Below are 15,488 nucleotides of genomic sequence, written 5' to 3'. Positions count from 1 at the left end.
AACCTCATCAGGAATTGTTACAGTATTTGGTGTCCAAAACTGCCTCATTCGAGCCAGCTGAACCAGCTGGACAGGCCTCTAAAATACTGAAGTGACTTCCCTAAATCTCCTGAAAGGACTGCTGCTTCTTGAAGATCCAGTCAAATGAAAGGAACTTTACTTGCAAGCTTCAAAAAAAAAAAAAGAGAGCTCCAAAATGGGCTCTATAACCCATAAGACAAATGGTTGATGGCAATAGAAGATTGAAAGGCATTTCCGTGGGAATGTTGAATAGGCAACATGGCCCATGGAGGAATGTTAGGGACTGAGGAATAATGACCTCTGCACTGAGGGAACATGTGACAGGAGAGGATGCTGAATGCAGTGCCTTTTGGAAACATATGTCATGAAATTTGCATAAAATAAGTAAAAGATGCCATGTTCTATAAGGTGGTTGGGCAAGAAATGAGCTGTAAATTTTGCTTTAAGAAGTATGCAAAATAAAGTGAAAAATGTATTGAGAGATCTAGGCACTTTGAGAGATACTTTTTTTCCCTTGGGAACTTAAGTTACTCTTTTCTTCTAGATCAATTTATCAAACAGTTACCCAAATAAGAAGTGTTTCCATGTGTCTGAACAGTAATAATTGCTACCACCTCTATGAAGACAAGACAAAAAGATCAAGTAAAGGGTCATGAATTGCATGATGTATTACCTGAGAAGAAGATGGAGCAGGCCTTATTGAGTCAGTCTTACTACAGCGTGAAAGTCCTCATACTGGAGGTGAAAAGCCAGTCTCTTCTGGACTGTAATTCAGAGCTAAAGAGTGACCATGTTCTTGATTCCTTTTCTTTTCACCTCTATGAAACTGCTGCTCCAGAAGCTGTCTCCTAGATGCAAGAAAGCTCAGCAAAGGCAGAGTGCAAACCTAAGCAGACCAGCAAAAATATTCCATGTTTGTGCTTACTGGCAGCTCATTTCTTAGTCTTGGCTTAGACATGGTCAGTGTCCAGGTTTCAAAATTATGTTCTTGCTTATGATAATACTAGATATAGAAGAATGTATGCTAAAATGTTGTTTGCCTTCAGGTATAGGTACAGCCCTCAAAGTTATTTGAGGCCATATTTTAAAATACGGCATATTTAAAACTGGCTGCTCACCATTTATGGGTGAGAATCAGTTTTCGTGAAAAACTCATCTGTAATTTTGCCATTTTCTTGCTTTTGACTGCTGCTGGACTTTGCAACCTCTCTGCTTCTTTTACGTATCTCTGTTAGTGAAAATGGATGCTTAAATTAATATGAACAAGCAGTATACAAGAGAAACTCAAAGCAGGCATTTCATGGATTGTACTTATGGCTACATATGCCCAAAATGGAAAAATTTTAGTAACTTTTGAACACTGGCAAAATGTTTTTGAATGATAGGCATATTTGCAACTTATGTCTAATATTTAAGGTAACAAAACCAAGAGCAACTTAAAACTTTTTATTTACTGGTACTGCAGTGCAAGCATAGGTACTTTCATAAAATGCTGTTAGGAATTGTGAAGAGATCTGTTAAAATTCTTGTAAAATACGGAGGAGATGTTACTAGCGTTTGGAAGTTTGGAAGGGAGGGCTGTGTGTTTTTGGAAGGATTGAGATCAATCAATCCTTCATTTTGAAAGTAAGTCTGTTAGTGAAAAGGAGTTAGGATTTTTAATGTAAAGAGTTCATGTAAAATGCTCATTCCAGCTTCTCGAAAGCAAGGTTAATGGGATAAAGTTTGGTATCCATACAGTTCCAACTCTGACATTCAGAATTTGTCGCTGCAGTGATGCTTTATATTTGCTGCAGAGAGGTTGCTCTAATTGCTGACTTAGCCATGCAACCTTGTTCCTTCAGGCTCTTTTTTTAACCCTGCCAGTTATGTCCCTCGTGGTTTGTCCCATCCAAAATGCTTGTCTGCTTACCCTTTTCTCATTGCCTGTAGGATTGAGTTCCCAGACATAATCCAGAGCATGACACATTTACATTAACAGGATGAATGGGTCTTCCAAACATTAACTAAGCATGGAGATGAAAAAATGCTTTTTTGCATTAAGATGATCACGTGAAGTCAGGATTACGTTTTACCAGCGTGCTTGGGGCGGGGGCGGGAAGCAAGAGGTACTCTGCTGTTGACTGCATTTGATATCAAGTGAAGGGTTACAATTTCACTGTTCCTGTGAAATCTTTTCTACTAGGCTGTTACATAGGTAAAAAGGGGTGCTAAACACTGCATTTGTTGATTTACTCCTGCTCATTTTGCTTAAGATTATCACGGTTGTCTTTGTATGGTTTCTAACACATATAAATGGAATATATACTTCTTTGTAGTGTATGTATGTTTATGTTAACTCTAAGGAAGTTGTTGGCTTGTACTGATAAACAAAGATAAGTCCCATGTTTCAAAATTTAGCTATGAATTCGTATTTGAGTCCATCTTTGACTTCAAAGGGTCGTTGACTTAAGGGGTTTTGATGCCAAGTTAAGTTAAATCTACTAACTTTTCCAGGGGCAGATAGGGCTGTTGGAGAGCAGAATGTGCTTCTTCACCCCTCCCCTTCAAAACTTGCAAATTTGTTGCTAGTGGCAACTGTAATATACTGAAGCAACAACAGCATGTTTTCTGATTATATCTTGTTAATAGAAAAACTAGAAACACTATCCTTTAACATGCCAAAGAGAAAGTAAAAAATCAAATACTACAACGTAACATGCCAAAGAGAACGTAAAAAATTAATTTCCATTTATACACTTGTGAGTCATTCTGTTAAAAGTAATCCATCGCACAGCTTAACCATAGTAAGAGGAAAAAGAAGTTAAAGTGAATAGTGGCTACTTCGTTACCGCGTGCCAGTGTTTCCTGTCAGGTCTTTTAATCGGTCGAAAGTGGAGCTGCATATGGAGGGAGACAGAGGAAGGAGCCGTGCAGCATGAGAAAGGACTCTTGCAACAAGAGGATTTGGAGAAGGTGAAGCTTCATATGTCGTTTATGAGACTGGCTTGTTTTTTAACTAGTTTTTTATCATTGCATTGGAGTGATACTGCTGACTTGACTTACTTTGGGTGGAGGTTTCATTTTGGCATGTTAGGATCCATATATAAGAAACTCTGTATTCTTCATTGATCAGTACATATTCGATGGAGTTACAACAGCTGTGGTTTTCCTCTTTGGCTTTTAGGAATTTGCTTTTTTTTTTTTTTTTTTAAATAACTTTCTCAGCCTTTACAACACTTTACTGGTGACTAGAAATATGGGTAGCATGCAAGCTGCTGAGTGTACATCTAGGTATTTTGTTTTTGTGTCACCAGCTGGGTCTGTTTTTTAACTGTTGACTTCTCTTCTGCAAGTCTGGAAAGTAGAACTCTGCAAGAAAAACAGTATTTGAGGAGGAAAACATAATACCATGGCAAGTTCAGTAAAGATTGAGGCTTCCTGGATAGATTTGGCTTCTGGTTTGTTGTCTTAAGAGCATTTTAACAGAATTGCATGTGTTTGAGAACAAAATTTCATTTTGGACTGACTTTCAGAGCTTGAAACCAATTACTTCTGAGAACTTGGTGTAACTCTGTGTCAGAGAAAGCCCAAAAGTCCTGTGATGTCTACAAACCCGGCAGACCTTACTGCTTCATGTTACATGTGATTTGATATAATGGTAGGCTGCTACTGGTTCCCCTCAGCTCTGCCCTTGGCGATGTGCTCTTCCTGCTCGCCTTGCCTGCGATGCGGCTGCAGAGTGTGGGAGCCGAGTTCATGGATTCGTTACCCATTGTGGCTAGATCCAGCACCGAGGCAAGGGAGAAGCTCTATGGTGAGGAGCAGGAAATGAGAAAGATCTCTGCACCAGCACTCTGCTCCTAGGCTGGGGTGGTGGCATGATAAGACTGCACTACTGGCTGCTTGAAATGGTATTTATTTATACTACGTGTTGTTTTGAACAGAAGGCGGCAGAGTTCCTTGGCATTGTACTTTGACTTTGGGTATACATTGAAGCCCAAGGTTGCCTCCAAAAGGCTAGTAACCAACATGGAAATGAAAAGTTCATTCTCTCTCATGCTGTTCATTTGAGGTTACAGAAGCTACCGTGTCTCAGCCTGCTCCGTTCCAGGAGGGGTTTCCATTGGTGCTTCGATTGGTGTTCGATGGTATCTTTCGAAGGAATGTTAACAGTCCCACGAGGAATGATAAATTTGTTTGATAATGACCAGATGTAGAAACTGTTTCGTGCTTGTGACACGCCAGCAGTCTCTCTTTTTATGCATGGATTTTCTAGAACTGGAAACTGTTGTATGGTTTTGCACTAGTATAAGAACGCAAATAGTGCTTTTCACGTAAAGCAAAGCTGTCTCTGGAAGTTCACATTAACAATTTATTGGAGTTAGTTAAAAACATGTCTCCTTATGCACTGTTTCCTTCTGGATTTATAGACTTTGTTTCTAAAAACAGTAAGATGACCTCTGGCATAATTAAAAATAATTATAAAATTAAATTACAAATAATTTATAATAACCATTAAAATGTAAAATTATTCAGAATTCTAACCAATTAAAAATCTTGCTTGAAATATGCAACATCGTTTTGTTCCTTGAGCAAGAACTTTGGTGTTCTTTTGTTCTTTCTTGTGTTTTTGTTTGTTGTTGTATGGGTGTGGATTTATTTAGAAAGCCTTCATTTAAGGCTGCCTCGGGTTCAAAGAGCGCACTGTTAGAAGGCACCTGTCAATTTAATTAAGCTAAATCTGCATTTGGGAAAAAGAACAGGCAAGAGTTCAACTAGTAAAGCAGACACCATTGGAACAAACGAGAGAGAGATCTAAATAACTGAGTCCTTAAGCAGGTAATAACAGCTGGAAGAAACTTGTGTATAGAGATTTCAGACTTTAAGCTCTAGAGCACCTGAGAGCCTTGCCCGGGAGCATGGAAGATTTTGCCTTCTGGAGCTGGAGGAAAGTGTAGCTGGAGCTCCTTCCAGATGGACCCACACCCACTCATAGACTTCTTAAAGCTCACATCTCTGCATTAGGAGGTTTATAGCACATTTCTTCTGACATTTACCCTCCCCCTGCCTCCTTCTTTTTCCTCTTCAATTTGAAATTCCCTAAAGAGCTTCTGTGGACATGTCAGGAGGTTCATAACATTGTTAGAATACAGTTTATCCAAATTTTATTTTATTAAATATATGAAGGAGTCGTTTAACTTCCTTTTAATTGCATTTTCTATTAGCAAAAAATTTCTCTGGATATGTTCATCTGAAAATCTTAAGGAGAGTTTTGTTTTCCCCTCAGATTGAGGCAGTTCTTAGTTTAACCCCACCAATTTCTGCCTCCCTCCCAATTTTTTTTCTTAACTCAGCCTGTTTTCCTTCTGAGGCAGTGCTCTCCTGAAGGTGGGACAATCAGGTGCAGGTTTTAACTACCTTCAAAGTAATGTTCTGTTTACCTAAAAGTAGTCTTTCAGTTAATAAATTCAGTAGTTTACCATGCCTACAGTACAGTGTTCATAGAGAAGGATGACTTCTATTATATGCCTGTTCCCCATGAAGAACAACATGAGGATTTCTTCAAATAATCCTATTGTATAGCAATCTTGCCTGCAATGCATTATTATGCATTACTTGATAATAACAATAAAAATGTATTTTTTGTCCAGGAGGGTTTTGGATAAAGAGGCCTGAAGCCTGTTTTGTTTTTCACTAATGGAAGCCATTCATTTGTTGAGGAAAAGAAAGGAGTGTCTGAAGATGAAGTGACTTTACAAGGTCAGACCCAAGGTGCATCTACGTTCCCTCTGGCCAGGAGCAGTTGCTTGGGGAAGAGCGCAGGGTTGGGCCCCGATGTGCTGAATACTTTCCCAAATCCAGCAATCTCGGTGCTGATGGGCTTCATGAGTCAAAAGCGGTTTTGATTAGCTATCAGTCGATTTTTCTTCCATGAGTTTTTCTGAGTCCTATTTGAACTTCTTGTATCCATGGTATCTGAGGAAAAAAGGTGGCTTCAGTTGTTAACATCATGTTGCAGAAGTAATTTTTTTTTTCTTTAGATTTTTTGTCAACTTGGCTCAATTTGTGTGGGGAGAGGCAGTTGAACAGTCATTTCCTATTCGCTTTCTCTGTGCCTCTCAAGATTTTATAGATCTCTGCTGTCTGTTTTCCTGGCTGAAGAGTTCTGGTATGTTCAGATGCTTCCCATATGGAAGGCATTTTGTGTTTTTAATCACCCTCACTGCTCTTGTTTTACCTTTTCCAGAACAGAAGAATAGCAAACAACTCCACAATGTCAACAGCAAAAAAACCTGAACAGTTCTTCTTGAATTTCTCATAGTATAATTTTCCCAGTATTTTCAGGTTTTAATGTTATGGAGATTGCTTTTACTGTTGGCTGTTGCCCAGTTGGAACATGGAGCAACATGTCCGTGACGGAGAACAGTAAAATTAAGTTGTCAGTAGTTTTACATTTCTTCAAGTGGGCGATTGATTTTCTATAAGACTCCGTGTAGTGTTTCGGAATCTTTTGCTTCAAGTTCTCTGTAGAGGAGAAATGCTTCAGCTTTTGTTTTGTCTTTTACTAAGCATTCCCTCTAAGAGCAGGTTAAAAATAGGATTTCATTGCCTTTTGATTGGACTCTGCTGTAAATTTATTTTTGTCCATTTAAGAGAGAGTAATTAAAAGATAAAACATCCTGGCTAGTGTTTGTTAATTGTTTGTAACATTTCTTTCAGTACAATTATAAGGTTTGTCACTGTAGCCTGTGGAGATGGTCAGTTCTCTGCATACCTACTGACAGAATACTGTCAGTCTAGAAATGGTGTGTCATCATCTTCTATAATTAATTGTTTATGCTTGGATGGTAATGAATACCGTAGTAGTGGTAGACCACAGAGTACCAAGTGATTACTTCAGAAAAAAGAAAAACAGATCTAGTGCATGCCTCTGCATGCATGTCTTACCTAATGCATATTGTTACGTACAATATTTTGGGAAATAAGAAAGAGTAGTAACTTGAAATAATGCAGCTGTTGAATAGCTTCTTATATTGTGATAGTTTTTGACAGTTATGTTTCTGAAAAGGAAATGGAGGTTAGCATGCATGTTTATTACTCACAGCTTTCTTAATGGCTGGATTTTTAATGCCAAAGATGTTTTCAAGTCCACTTTGAAGAAAAAATAATTCACATTTTAACTAGCTCTATACTGGAAAAGTGAAATCTAAGCTGAATAAAGTATATATTCATGCCACACATTGCAAAGAAAGATATTGTTGAAACATTCATCATAGCTTATCTTTCCAGTTCAATAAAAGGACTACTAAGAAATAGCAAAACTGGAGTTCTGTCATCTACTGATGTCCTACCTAACACTGTGAAACTGTGTATTGGCAGAAGAGCAAGCATTTGCCAGGATGAGTTATTTAACTTGTAGGCAGAATTTAAGCAGCCAAGTCAAGTGTTGAAGACTTGATCTTTATGTATACCCCAGAAATGTAAAAGTGAACAAAACCGAAGAACAATGCTAAGAATCCCTTGCTAAGGATCCTAAACTGAAGCAAAAAATGGCAAAATAAGCCAGTAATGCAGAATTAGCAGTCAGACTGATGTAACTCAGCAGCATTTCTTTCCTTCACCCTTCTTCATGTGCTAGTATTTGATTACTTCAAAAGGTGCAAGCAAAGCTAAAAGGACAAATCAAAGATCTTCCTCAGTTTAAATCAGTGTTTTGTTATTTGCAGATAAAATCATAAATAACTCCAGAAGGAAATAAAGTAATATCTTTCCTTCCTTCCTGATGTCCACAAAGGACAATAAGAAAACACTCCTGAACACCAAATACAACTAGGATTGGAAACAGGAAAAAAAACCCCGCCTTTTCAAAACAAAATCAAATATAGTAGCTTGAGAAAGACTCAGAAGCAGCTCTATTTTCTTAATCTGTTTCCCTAAGAATAAATTCACATACTGGCTTTTTTTGAAATCTTGGGTTGTATACTTCCTCCTGCTCTTGGAGGGAGACTCTTGGTACTCCTTGATGTTTATTTCAAAATGAGCGACAAAATGTGTGAATCTCAATTCCAGAAATGCTTCCAGTTCTCTTTAAAGTATTATCTTTATCATGTGAAGAGATAGAGCAAGTAGTTCATATCTTAAAAGACAAAATCGGCACAACTTCAATGGATTTTTGAACTTGCGACCGTGTACTGCATTGCCGTAACCCTAGGTTTTGCTATATTTGTACCGTCTTATGTGACCAAAATAACGACCAAGGAAACTTGTGGTCAGAACGAAGTAAAACGATGGTACCGTCCAAAATGAGTCCAAGTACTGGCACACTGCTTGCAGATACATTGAAGAAGTGCAGGCTGGTTTACTATGCTTTATTTTTCTTGCTCGTCATCAGCATTATTAATTTTAGTGTTCATAGTTCTTGCTCTGTGTATCCAAAATGGCTTTGTGCCCGGCAGATGAGGTTTCAAGGTTTGTAACGTAGATCCTTACACTATGATTTGTTTGATTAAAGCTTTCTGCCAACCAGAAAGCGTGGGAGCCGTCAGCTTGCTGACACCATGAAACCAGGCTGTAGGAGGACCATTAATCTAACATGTATTTAGATTAACTGGTCAGAGAATGTGCTGTACCTTCCATTTGCTGTATCGGTTTGCTTTCCTCGCAATGCACAATATAGAGGCATCTGCTGGCAACAAAAGAGGAAAGATAAAGGCAAAAGAAAGTATAATTTATGTAAGTAGGAGCATGTGCAAACATATTTATTGTTTATCCTACAAATGGATCCCTTCTCTCTCTTCTAATCTGTCCTAAGCTTTATGTGGTTAAAAATTACATAAATTTATTTATTTGGGTAGATTTCTCATTATAACCTAAACCATTAATAAATCCGTTCCAAATATTGCTTTCTAAATCTGACCATTTACTGGACAAATAGAGAAATGTTATTATCTGAAAGGGGTAGCAGGCAGATAAATTTGGTATGCATGCAACTTCCAGTGATGTCCTTTAAAGCAAAGACATAATAGCAGCTGCTGTGCAGGCGGTGCATGTTGCCAGTGGAATTTATTTCTGACCAACTGTGTACTCTTCGACTCCAAATGCTCTGTCTGTCTTGAACAATTGCAGTGTGTAAGAAGACAAAGTGGTGGTGGACTATAGGAGTGGGATAAACGTAAATACAGTTTTTACTCCACATCAAGGAACTATTTGAATCTAAATTTTAGGAGCTGAAAAATTAGCAAATTACAGATTTCTATTTTTTTATTATATGAATGACAAAATACTGCTAATATGGTGTTTTTCAGACAACTTAGATTTGAAGTAGATATAAATGCAAATGACAACAGCTTTTGATGGCACAAATGCTTTAAGTTGCAAATGTATTTTGCAAGTATATCATTTGGCAAGTATGTATTTTTTTATTTGTGTGAAGTATGAATACAAAAAATAACAGCGTCAAGCTGTTTGGAGAAGGCTTTCTTAATTATTTGACAAACAGGTATGCTTCAACCCTGGATTTCATTTTTTATGCGTGTTGAAAATACTCAGAATTTCAAAATGTGAGTAATTTGTAGGTGTTTAGAAATACCAAGTACAGCCTTTCTCAGAATAGGATATAAAACATACTTCAGGGTTTTTTTTGTTTTTTGTAAACTGGAGATGCAAGACAGTCAGAAAAAACACCTCTTGATTGACGGTGTTGGGTTTTGGTGGTTTTGTTTTGTTTTTTCAATTAGTGCATATTAAAGCATGCTGTGTGTGTTCTGGGAGTGTGTCATAGGCTACTTAGGCAGACTAATTTTTCTGATTTTTCTCTCTTGCTTCCTAATAGCTGTTTTCAGTATTTTGTGTACTGATGCAGCTTTCCATAGTCCTGGCAGCAGCTACAGAGAAGTGCGTTAAGTCATCTGGTTTGGGTCAGGGTCGCTAGAAGATTGTTTCTTGCTCTATGTTAATGAGATCTTTCTTCCTTCAGCTAGCAGGCAGGAGCTTTCGAATAACTTGATGTTCTCTGAAAAGTACTTCTTTGCAATCATGCTCAAGAAGATAGGTCTAACATCTCATTTGCTCATCAGGAATTCTAAAAGCTTGACCGTATTGGATTATATACTTTCTATATCTCTTACGAGCTGTTCCAGCAAGGTAGTCCAAATTCACTTGAGACCTGCTTTTGGTGCATCCGTGTCCGGTGTGTCTCTGCCCATGCCTCCCTAGGAACTCACAGGTGATATGAAAGATGATGAGAACATAAGTGAGACGTGTGTCACTGGTATTTCCCAAGGCGTTTTTTCCTCCCCTCTGAAGGGCTGGCTTACCCCTATGAGGAAGCTCTTTACTAAGTGTGCTCTCTCTTCCATTTTCAGGCCAGAGCCTCAACAGAAAGCTCCCTCTGCACCTCCACCTCCACCCCCGCCCCCACCGCCGCCCCTGCCGGAGCCTGCCCCGCCAGAGCCAGAGGAGGAGATTTTAGGGTCTGACGATGAAGAGCAAGAGGATCCCGCAGATTACTGTAAAGGTGTGTGCAATTCAGCAGTGACGATAAGGATAAACATTGTCGTGCAAGTCTTAACTCTGTTTCTTGGGAGGCTTTTAAAGACCTGATCTTTAATTGTGGAATTTATTGATACGAGAATTATGAATAACTGCTCATTTCAGGTCCAGATGCGCAACTGTCTTCAGCTTTGCTTTTTTTACTTAGCCATAGCTTATTTATACATTTTGCAATAAATATATAACATACTGCATCCCTGTTTTCTTCCTGATGTCCTAGTTATTAGAGAGGAAACTTTTCTTGATTGATGTTAGTTGTAAGAGAAACAAAAACACCCAAACCAAAACAGCGAACCCCTTCCACACTCTGAAAGGTTCTAAAATGCCTTTATGACGTTAACAACATCAACTACATTTATTTTTTAATCTATATCTTTTTTCCCCTTCTTCTTTCACCTGCACCAGCCTGTGGTATTACATGCTTCTTTTTCACATGTTGTGTTTCACAGCCCTCAGCATTGTCTGAGGCTCTCTACATCTTCGGTCTAGCTCTTGATTTCCTTAATTTTTGTAGTTGCTTATATTCATTTTTTAAATATAGTTAAATGCATAAAATCATGTGACTGCAGTACAACAGTGTCGATACTTAAGTTTGTTTTAATGTTGCTGCTGAAGTTGCAAGCCTGTTCCCATTAGGGTAAAATGTATACTGTACTTACATGAAAAATCATAAATAACAGGTCTGTCTACTTTGGGTTATCTGTTGTAGTAGATTTCAAGGATATGAATTTACTTCAGGAAACATCAAAGTTTTAGCACTTCAGATTAATCTTTTTGAACAGCCAAAAATCACTGTATGCACGTTGACTGTATCCTGTATTCTATATTCCTCATACCAAGAAACACTTTCTGTGTCAAATATGACGTTGTCTTAATCGGAGGTTACTATGTAAGCCTGGAGATGGGCTATTTTAAGAATGCCCTCTCCCAGCCTGGAACAAGTTGTTTTGTATTTTCAGATTTGACAATTGAAAGTGACTATTTCATTTTGGTGTAAGAAGTTTTATTAATATGTGATATTTCAAATGTTTAAGTGGCTTTCAGATACCGATAGTGAAAACCAAACGGTAAACTCAAACTAGATGTTGAAGTCTGCAGCAGGGAAAAGAAAAACATGTCACTAAAGCACGTTTGGGTGGGTTTTTTTTTTTTTTTTTAAATTATTTCTGTTACAACACATTTGTTCCTTAAGATAACTCTTTTGGTATCTGTAACATCTTCCATCAGTGGGTTAGGATTTGTTGTTTAAACATCTGTTTACTTGTAAACATCTGTATTTCCTTGAGATTAAGCGTTTCAAGGCCCCCACTTTAATTCTTCCCTGAAGTAAGGGCTGCATTTAATTTCAAACAATCCATTGTTGTCTGTGTTCCAGTATCTATTGCAAAATGTCACCATCTGGAGAAGCTAGATCACAAACCAAACAAAAAAGTAGTCTAAGTTTACAGCCTGCTTATAAGTTACCCATTTAACTGGAGTCTCTGTGACTGTAGCAGGCCAGTAGTGAGATCTGTATGCTTTTAAAATGAACTACATGTTACACTAAGAATAGTTGCAAGTTTCCTGAAAAATGAAAGGGAAGTTCTGTACGCTTAAAGGTTCTTCTGAATCCTTCTGGTCTTGAAGCTCTGAACTGATGGAGGTATATTAAAGATGGTTCAAGCTTTGGTTCCTTTGGATGCGTAATCATCATTTGTTTCTGCAAGAACAATGCTTTTGTTGCTCCAGTAGATGATTTACCTGTTTTCTGACCATGATTTCCTGTAAGACTGATCAGTACATTTCCTTCTTTTAGTCTGCTGGGGTTGAACTGAAGGGAAGGTCACCATGTTGTGTAACAATCTGAATCAAATGGCCAGATTGGGATGATCTGGGGCCATGCAGATTTTCTGTTTGTTTATTTCATATTCAGTGTGGGGAATGAGTAAGTTACTTGGTGAAGAATTCCAGGGATGGCTTTTAGATACATTATTTACTTTTTTTTTTGAGAGGTATTTTATTAGTTTGAATATGTTTTTCTGTTTTGGGTAACCTTACCTGTGTTTACAGTGTGGAAGATAAATATTTGGGAATTATCATTTATTACTGGAGTGTCTCTCTTCTTCCTAATGTTATGTCCAAAATGGTAGTCTCCCAGGATGTTTGAGTGAGGCACAGAGCATACTTCATCTGTTCTCAAGCCCAGTCTGAAATTTCACGGGAGGGCAATTTTGATGAGGGAGTATATTATTAGGTTTTTTTTTAATGAATTCAACATTTTACCTTTTAACTGTACTTCCCAGGGTATTTTTGTTACTAATTTTGTTTTTATTTATTATTTTTAAGGGCATGTTACTATGCGTTGGGCTCACATTAGTAAATAGTCATAATAGTATTTTTAATCTGGAAATTGGATTAGTTTGAATTAGCACCTGACATGAAGAGACAACTAACAGCCATCGGCGTAAAACAGACTAACCTCTGGTCCCCAGGGACTTCCTCCAGGGCCTGTCTAACTCTGCAAAATGACTTCTGTTGGTGTTACTGAATTGACATTAAATGCTTTTCAAATCCTTATTTGTTTAAGGAATGGAGATACCAAAAGTCCAGATACGTGATTTTTTCAAGGGGTACTTAGACAAGCTATTTTTTCTTCTTTTCTGAAAAGCCTTGAAACACTTGGAGGTTTTTTTCAAGAGCCTGTCATGTCATGGATGTAATTGGAATTCTTTGCTTCTCTGATCATCTTCTTTGCCCCTTGGAGATGTCTCCCATTCATGCAGTTCACAAAGGGAATAATTCCCTATACAAACATAGAACTAGCCAGCTACAATTACCAATACATTCAGGAGACATTTAGGAATAATGATCTCATTTTTCTGACCCTCTTTCTTGAGTGCATGTAGCTAGCTAGCTAGCTGAGACACTTTTTTCCTGTGTGTGCTGCAGTGAATAGCACAACAAGTTTTTTTGTTACATTATCAGCAGTGCCACTTATACATTGTATATTTTCAAATACCAGTATTGTTTTTCCAAAAGTACCTCATTTTTCTCAACCTGCTAATTTTGCATAAATGCTTTTTTGTTGTTACTATTTAGAAATACTTTCTGTATCATGAAGAACTTAAATAATTACATTCATCATAGGATGACACCAATTTCTAAAATGCGTTTAACTAAGCATGGTGTAACCTGCTTGTCCACAACCTGTAAATGAATATGTTGCTGACATGAATAATCAGGGAGTAATGTGTACAGGAACGGTAATTTATTATTTCCCAAACTGTTCCTGTTGTGGCTTAGGACAGTAGAAAGTATCTTGTGAAGTATATATACTCAGAGAATATGCTACTGCTGTTGGTATCTGTAACATATACTGGTGTATTGCTATAATTAGTTACGAGAGTGCTGTAGTGACCAAAATAATATGGCTTTTATGTGTATAGTATTGTTATTCTTGAAATACGTAGATCTTACTAAAATAACTTCTCAACCCCCAGTTTATTAACTTGACTTCGGTGTCTTTGACTGATTTGCTCTGTAGGGTGTTCTCTCTCCTGGCTGTGGTGGGAAGAAACTGTCCCAAGTTTTTGATTATTTTTGACCCTTTGAGGCACACGTATGCCAAAAGCTATCTGCAGAGAGGCAGACTTAAAAGGCACTTGTTTACCTAAACTGTTCTTAGAAACATGTTTTTACCTGTATTTAAATTCTTCATCCTTGAGTGTTATGCTGTTAACGCGTCAAAAAGAACTAATATTTTGTTTAGTGCAAAAAAAATTACTTCTGGACATTGTTTTGTATACTTGAAGGCCCACATAACACCCTTGTGGCAGTACAAAAAGCTGCATGAATTGTGAGTGTCTTCATATGCATCTGAAGGCATATAACTGTTAAAGAATGATTTAGTAGGACTAGATATTTAGGAAAATTCTAAAATATTCCAGAAATTTTTGTGTTGTTGAATTTTAAAATATGTTTTGCAAACCATAGAGAGGTGTTAAAACTAGGTGTTAAATATTTTTCCTAATTGTATCTGTTTGCAAGAGGCATGATGATTACACAGAGAATAATGTTTCCTACTTCTCATTGTTTTCATGCAATGATACATGCAGGACAGAACTCAAATCGGATGAAATGATACTGTGGTAGTGCATTATGCAGAAGTGTTTTACGTAATTCTTGCTGTCAGGTCAGCAGACCTGATTCATTTCAAAAATGCAAACTTTTTCAGTAATGGAAAGGTAGAATTGCTGTATGTTCTCTCAGCCTTCCACTCACATCTATCACTTCATCATCCTAGACAGAGTATTATGGAAAGAATTTACCAAAGAGTAATAATTTTTTTTTGTGTTAAACCAGTCAATAGCTGTCTTAAAATATGATTATATTTATTCAGAATTTTAAATATTTTTCAGCCTTTGTTACTGCAAGGATGGTTAAATAGACAATTAAATTAAAATTTAGTTTTGTTTTTAATGTTCCTATCAGTATGGATTTGCATGTGTGAGTTTATTCAGCAAACTTTTTATAATAATGAAGCTGCAGTAGACTTGGGCTTCAAATGTGGCTGGTACTGTTTCTTTTTGCAAATGAAGGGGACAGCAAAACAGTCAACACTTACTCTCAGTAAGTCTGTGTCCGTTCCCCACTGCCCGGCTTTCCTGGAGTGTAAATCCAGTCGGGTGTTCCAAAAGTGATCTGTTTTTCCTTTGAAGAGCAAGGAGTTCCCACTTGGCAATGTTGTGCATTCTTACTGAGGTTTATACAGTTCAGCAGTGGAAATGAAGGTCTCTTTTTAGGTTGCTTGGTGAGTTGTCCTGGCAGCTTTTCATGAACGTTTCCTTCCCAGTGATGGAGGGGAGGGGAGGTCTTCCCCCAAGGGTGAGTCCTGGGGCTCAGTCCTAGGCTGGGTCCGTATGCCTCAGTCCTCCTGTAACGCCCTGTACTGCTCC

The 15,488-nt window shown here is 37.7% G+C and overlaps 1 protein-coding gene across 2 annotated transcripts in view; it reads left to right on the top strand.

Annotated features, from left to right (window-relative positions):
• SRPK2 (SRSF protein kinase 2) overlaps positions 1-15,488 on the top strand; it is a 156,783-nt gene that overhangs the window by 92,977 nt on the left and 48,318 nt on the right. For both annotated transcript variants that reach the window (XM_075712671.1, XM_075712663.1), the window contains exon 3: positions 10,368-10,519. In XM_075712671.1, coding sequence (XP_075568786.1) covers positions 10,368-10,519 — 152 coding nt within the window. The remainder of the gene's footprint in view (positions 1-10,367; positions 10,520-15,488) is intronic.

The sequence above is a fragment of the Pelecanus crispus genome, chromosome 1 (assembly GCF_030463565.1).
Source record: "Pelecanus crispus isolate bPelCri1 chromosome 1, bPelCri1.pri, whole genome shotgun sequence".
In the NCBI taxonomy this organism is placed as follows: Eukaryota; Metazoa; Chordata; class Aves; order Pelecaniformes; family Pelecanidae; genus Pelecanus; species Pelecanus crispus.
The sequence above is the reverse complement of the archived record's forward strand: the minus strand, read 5'-3'. Positions and strand labels throughout refer to the sequence as shown.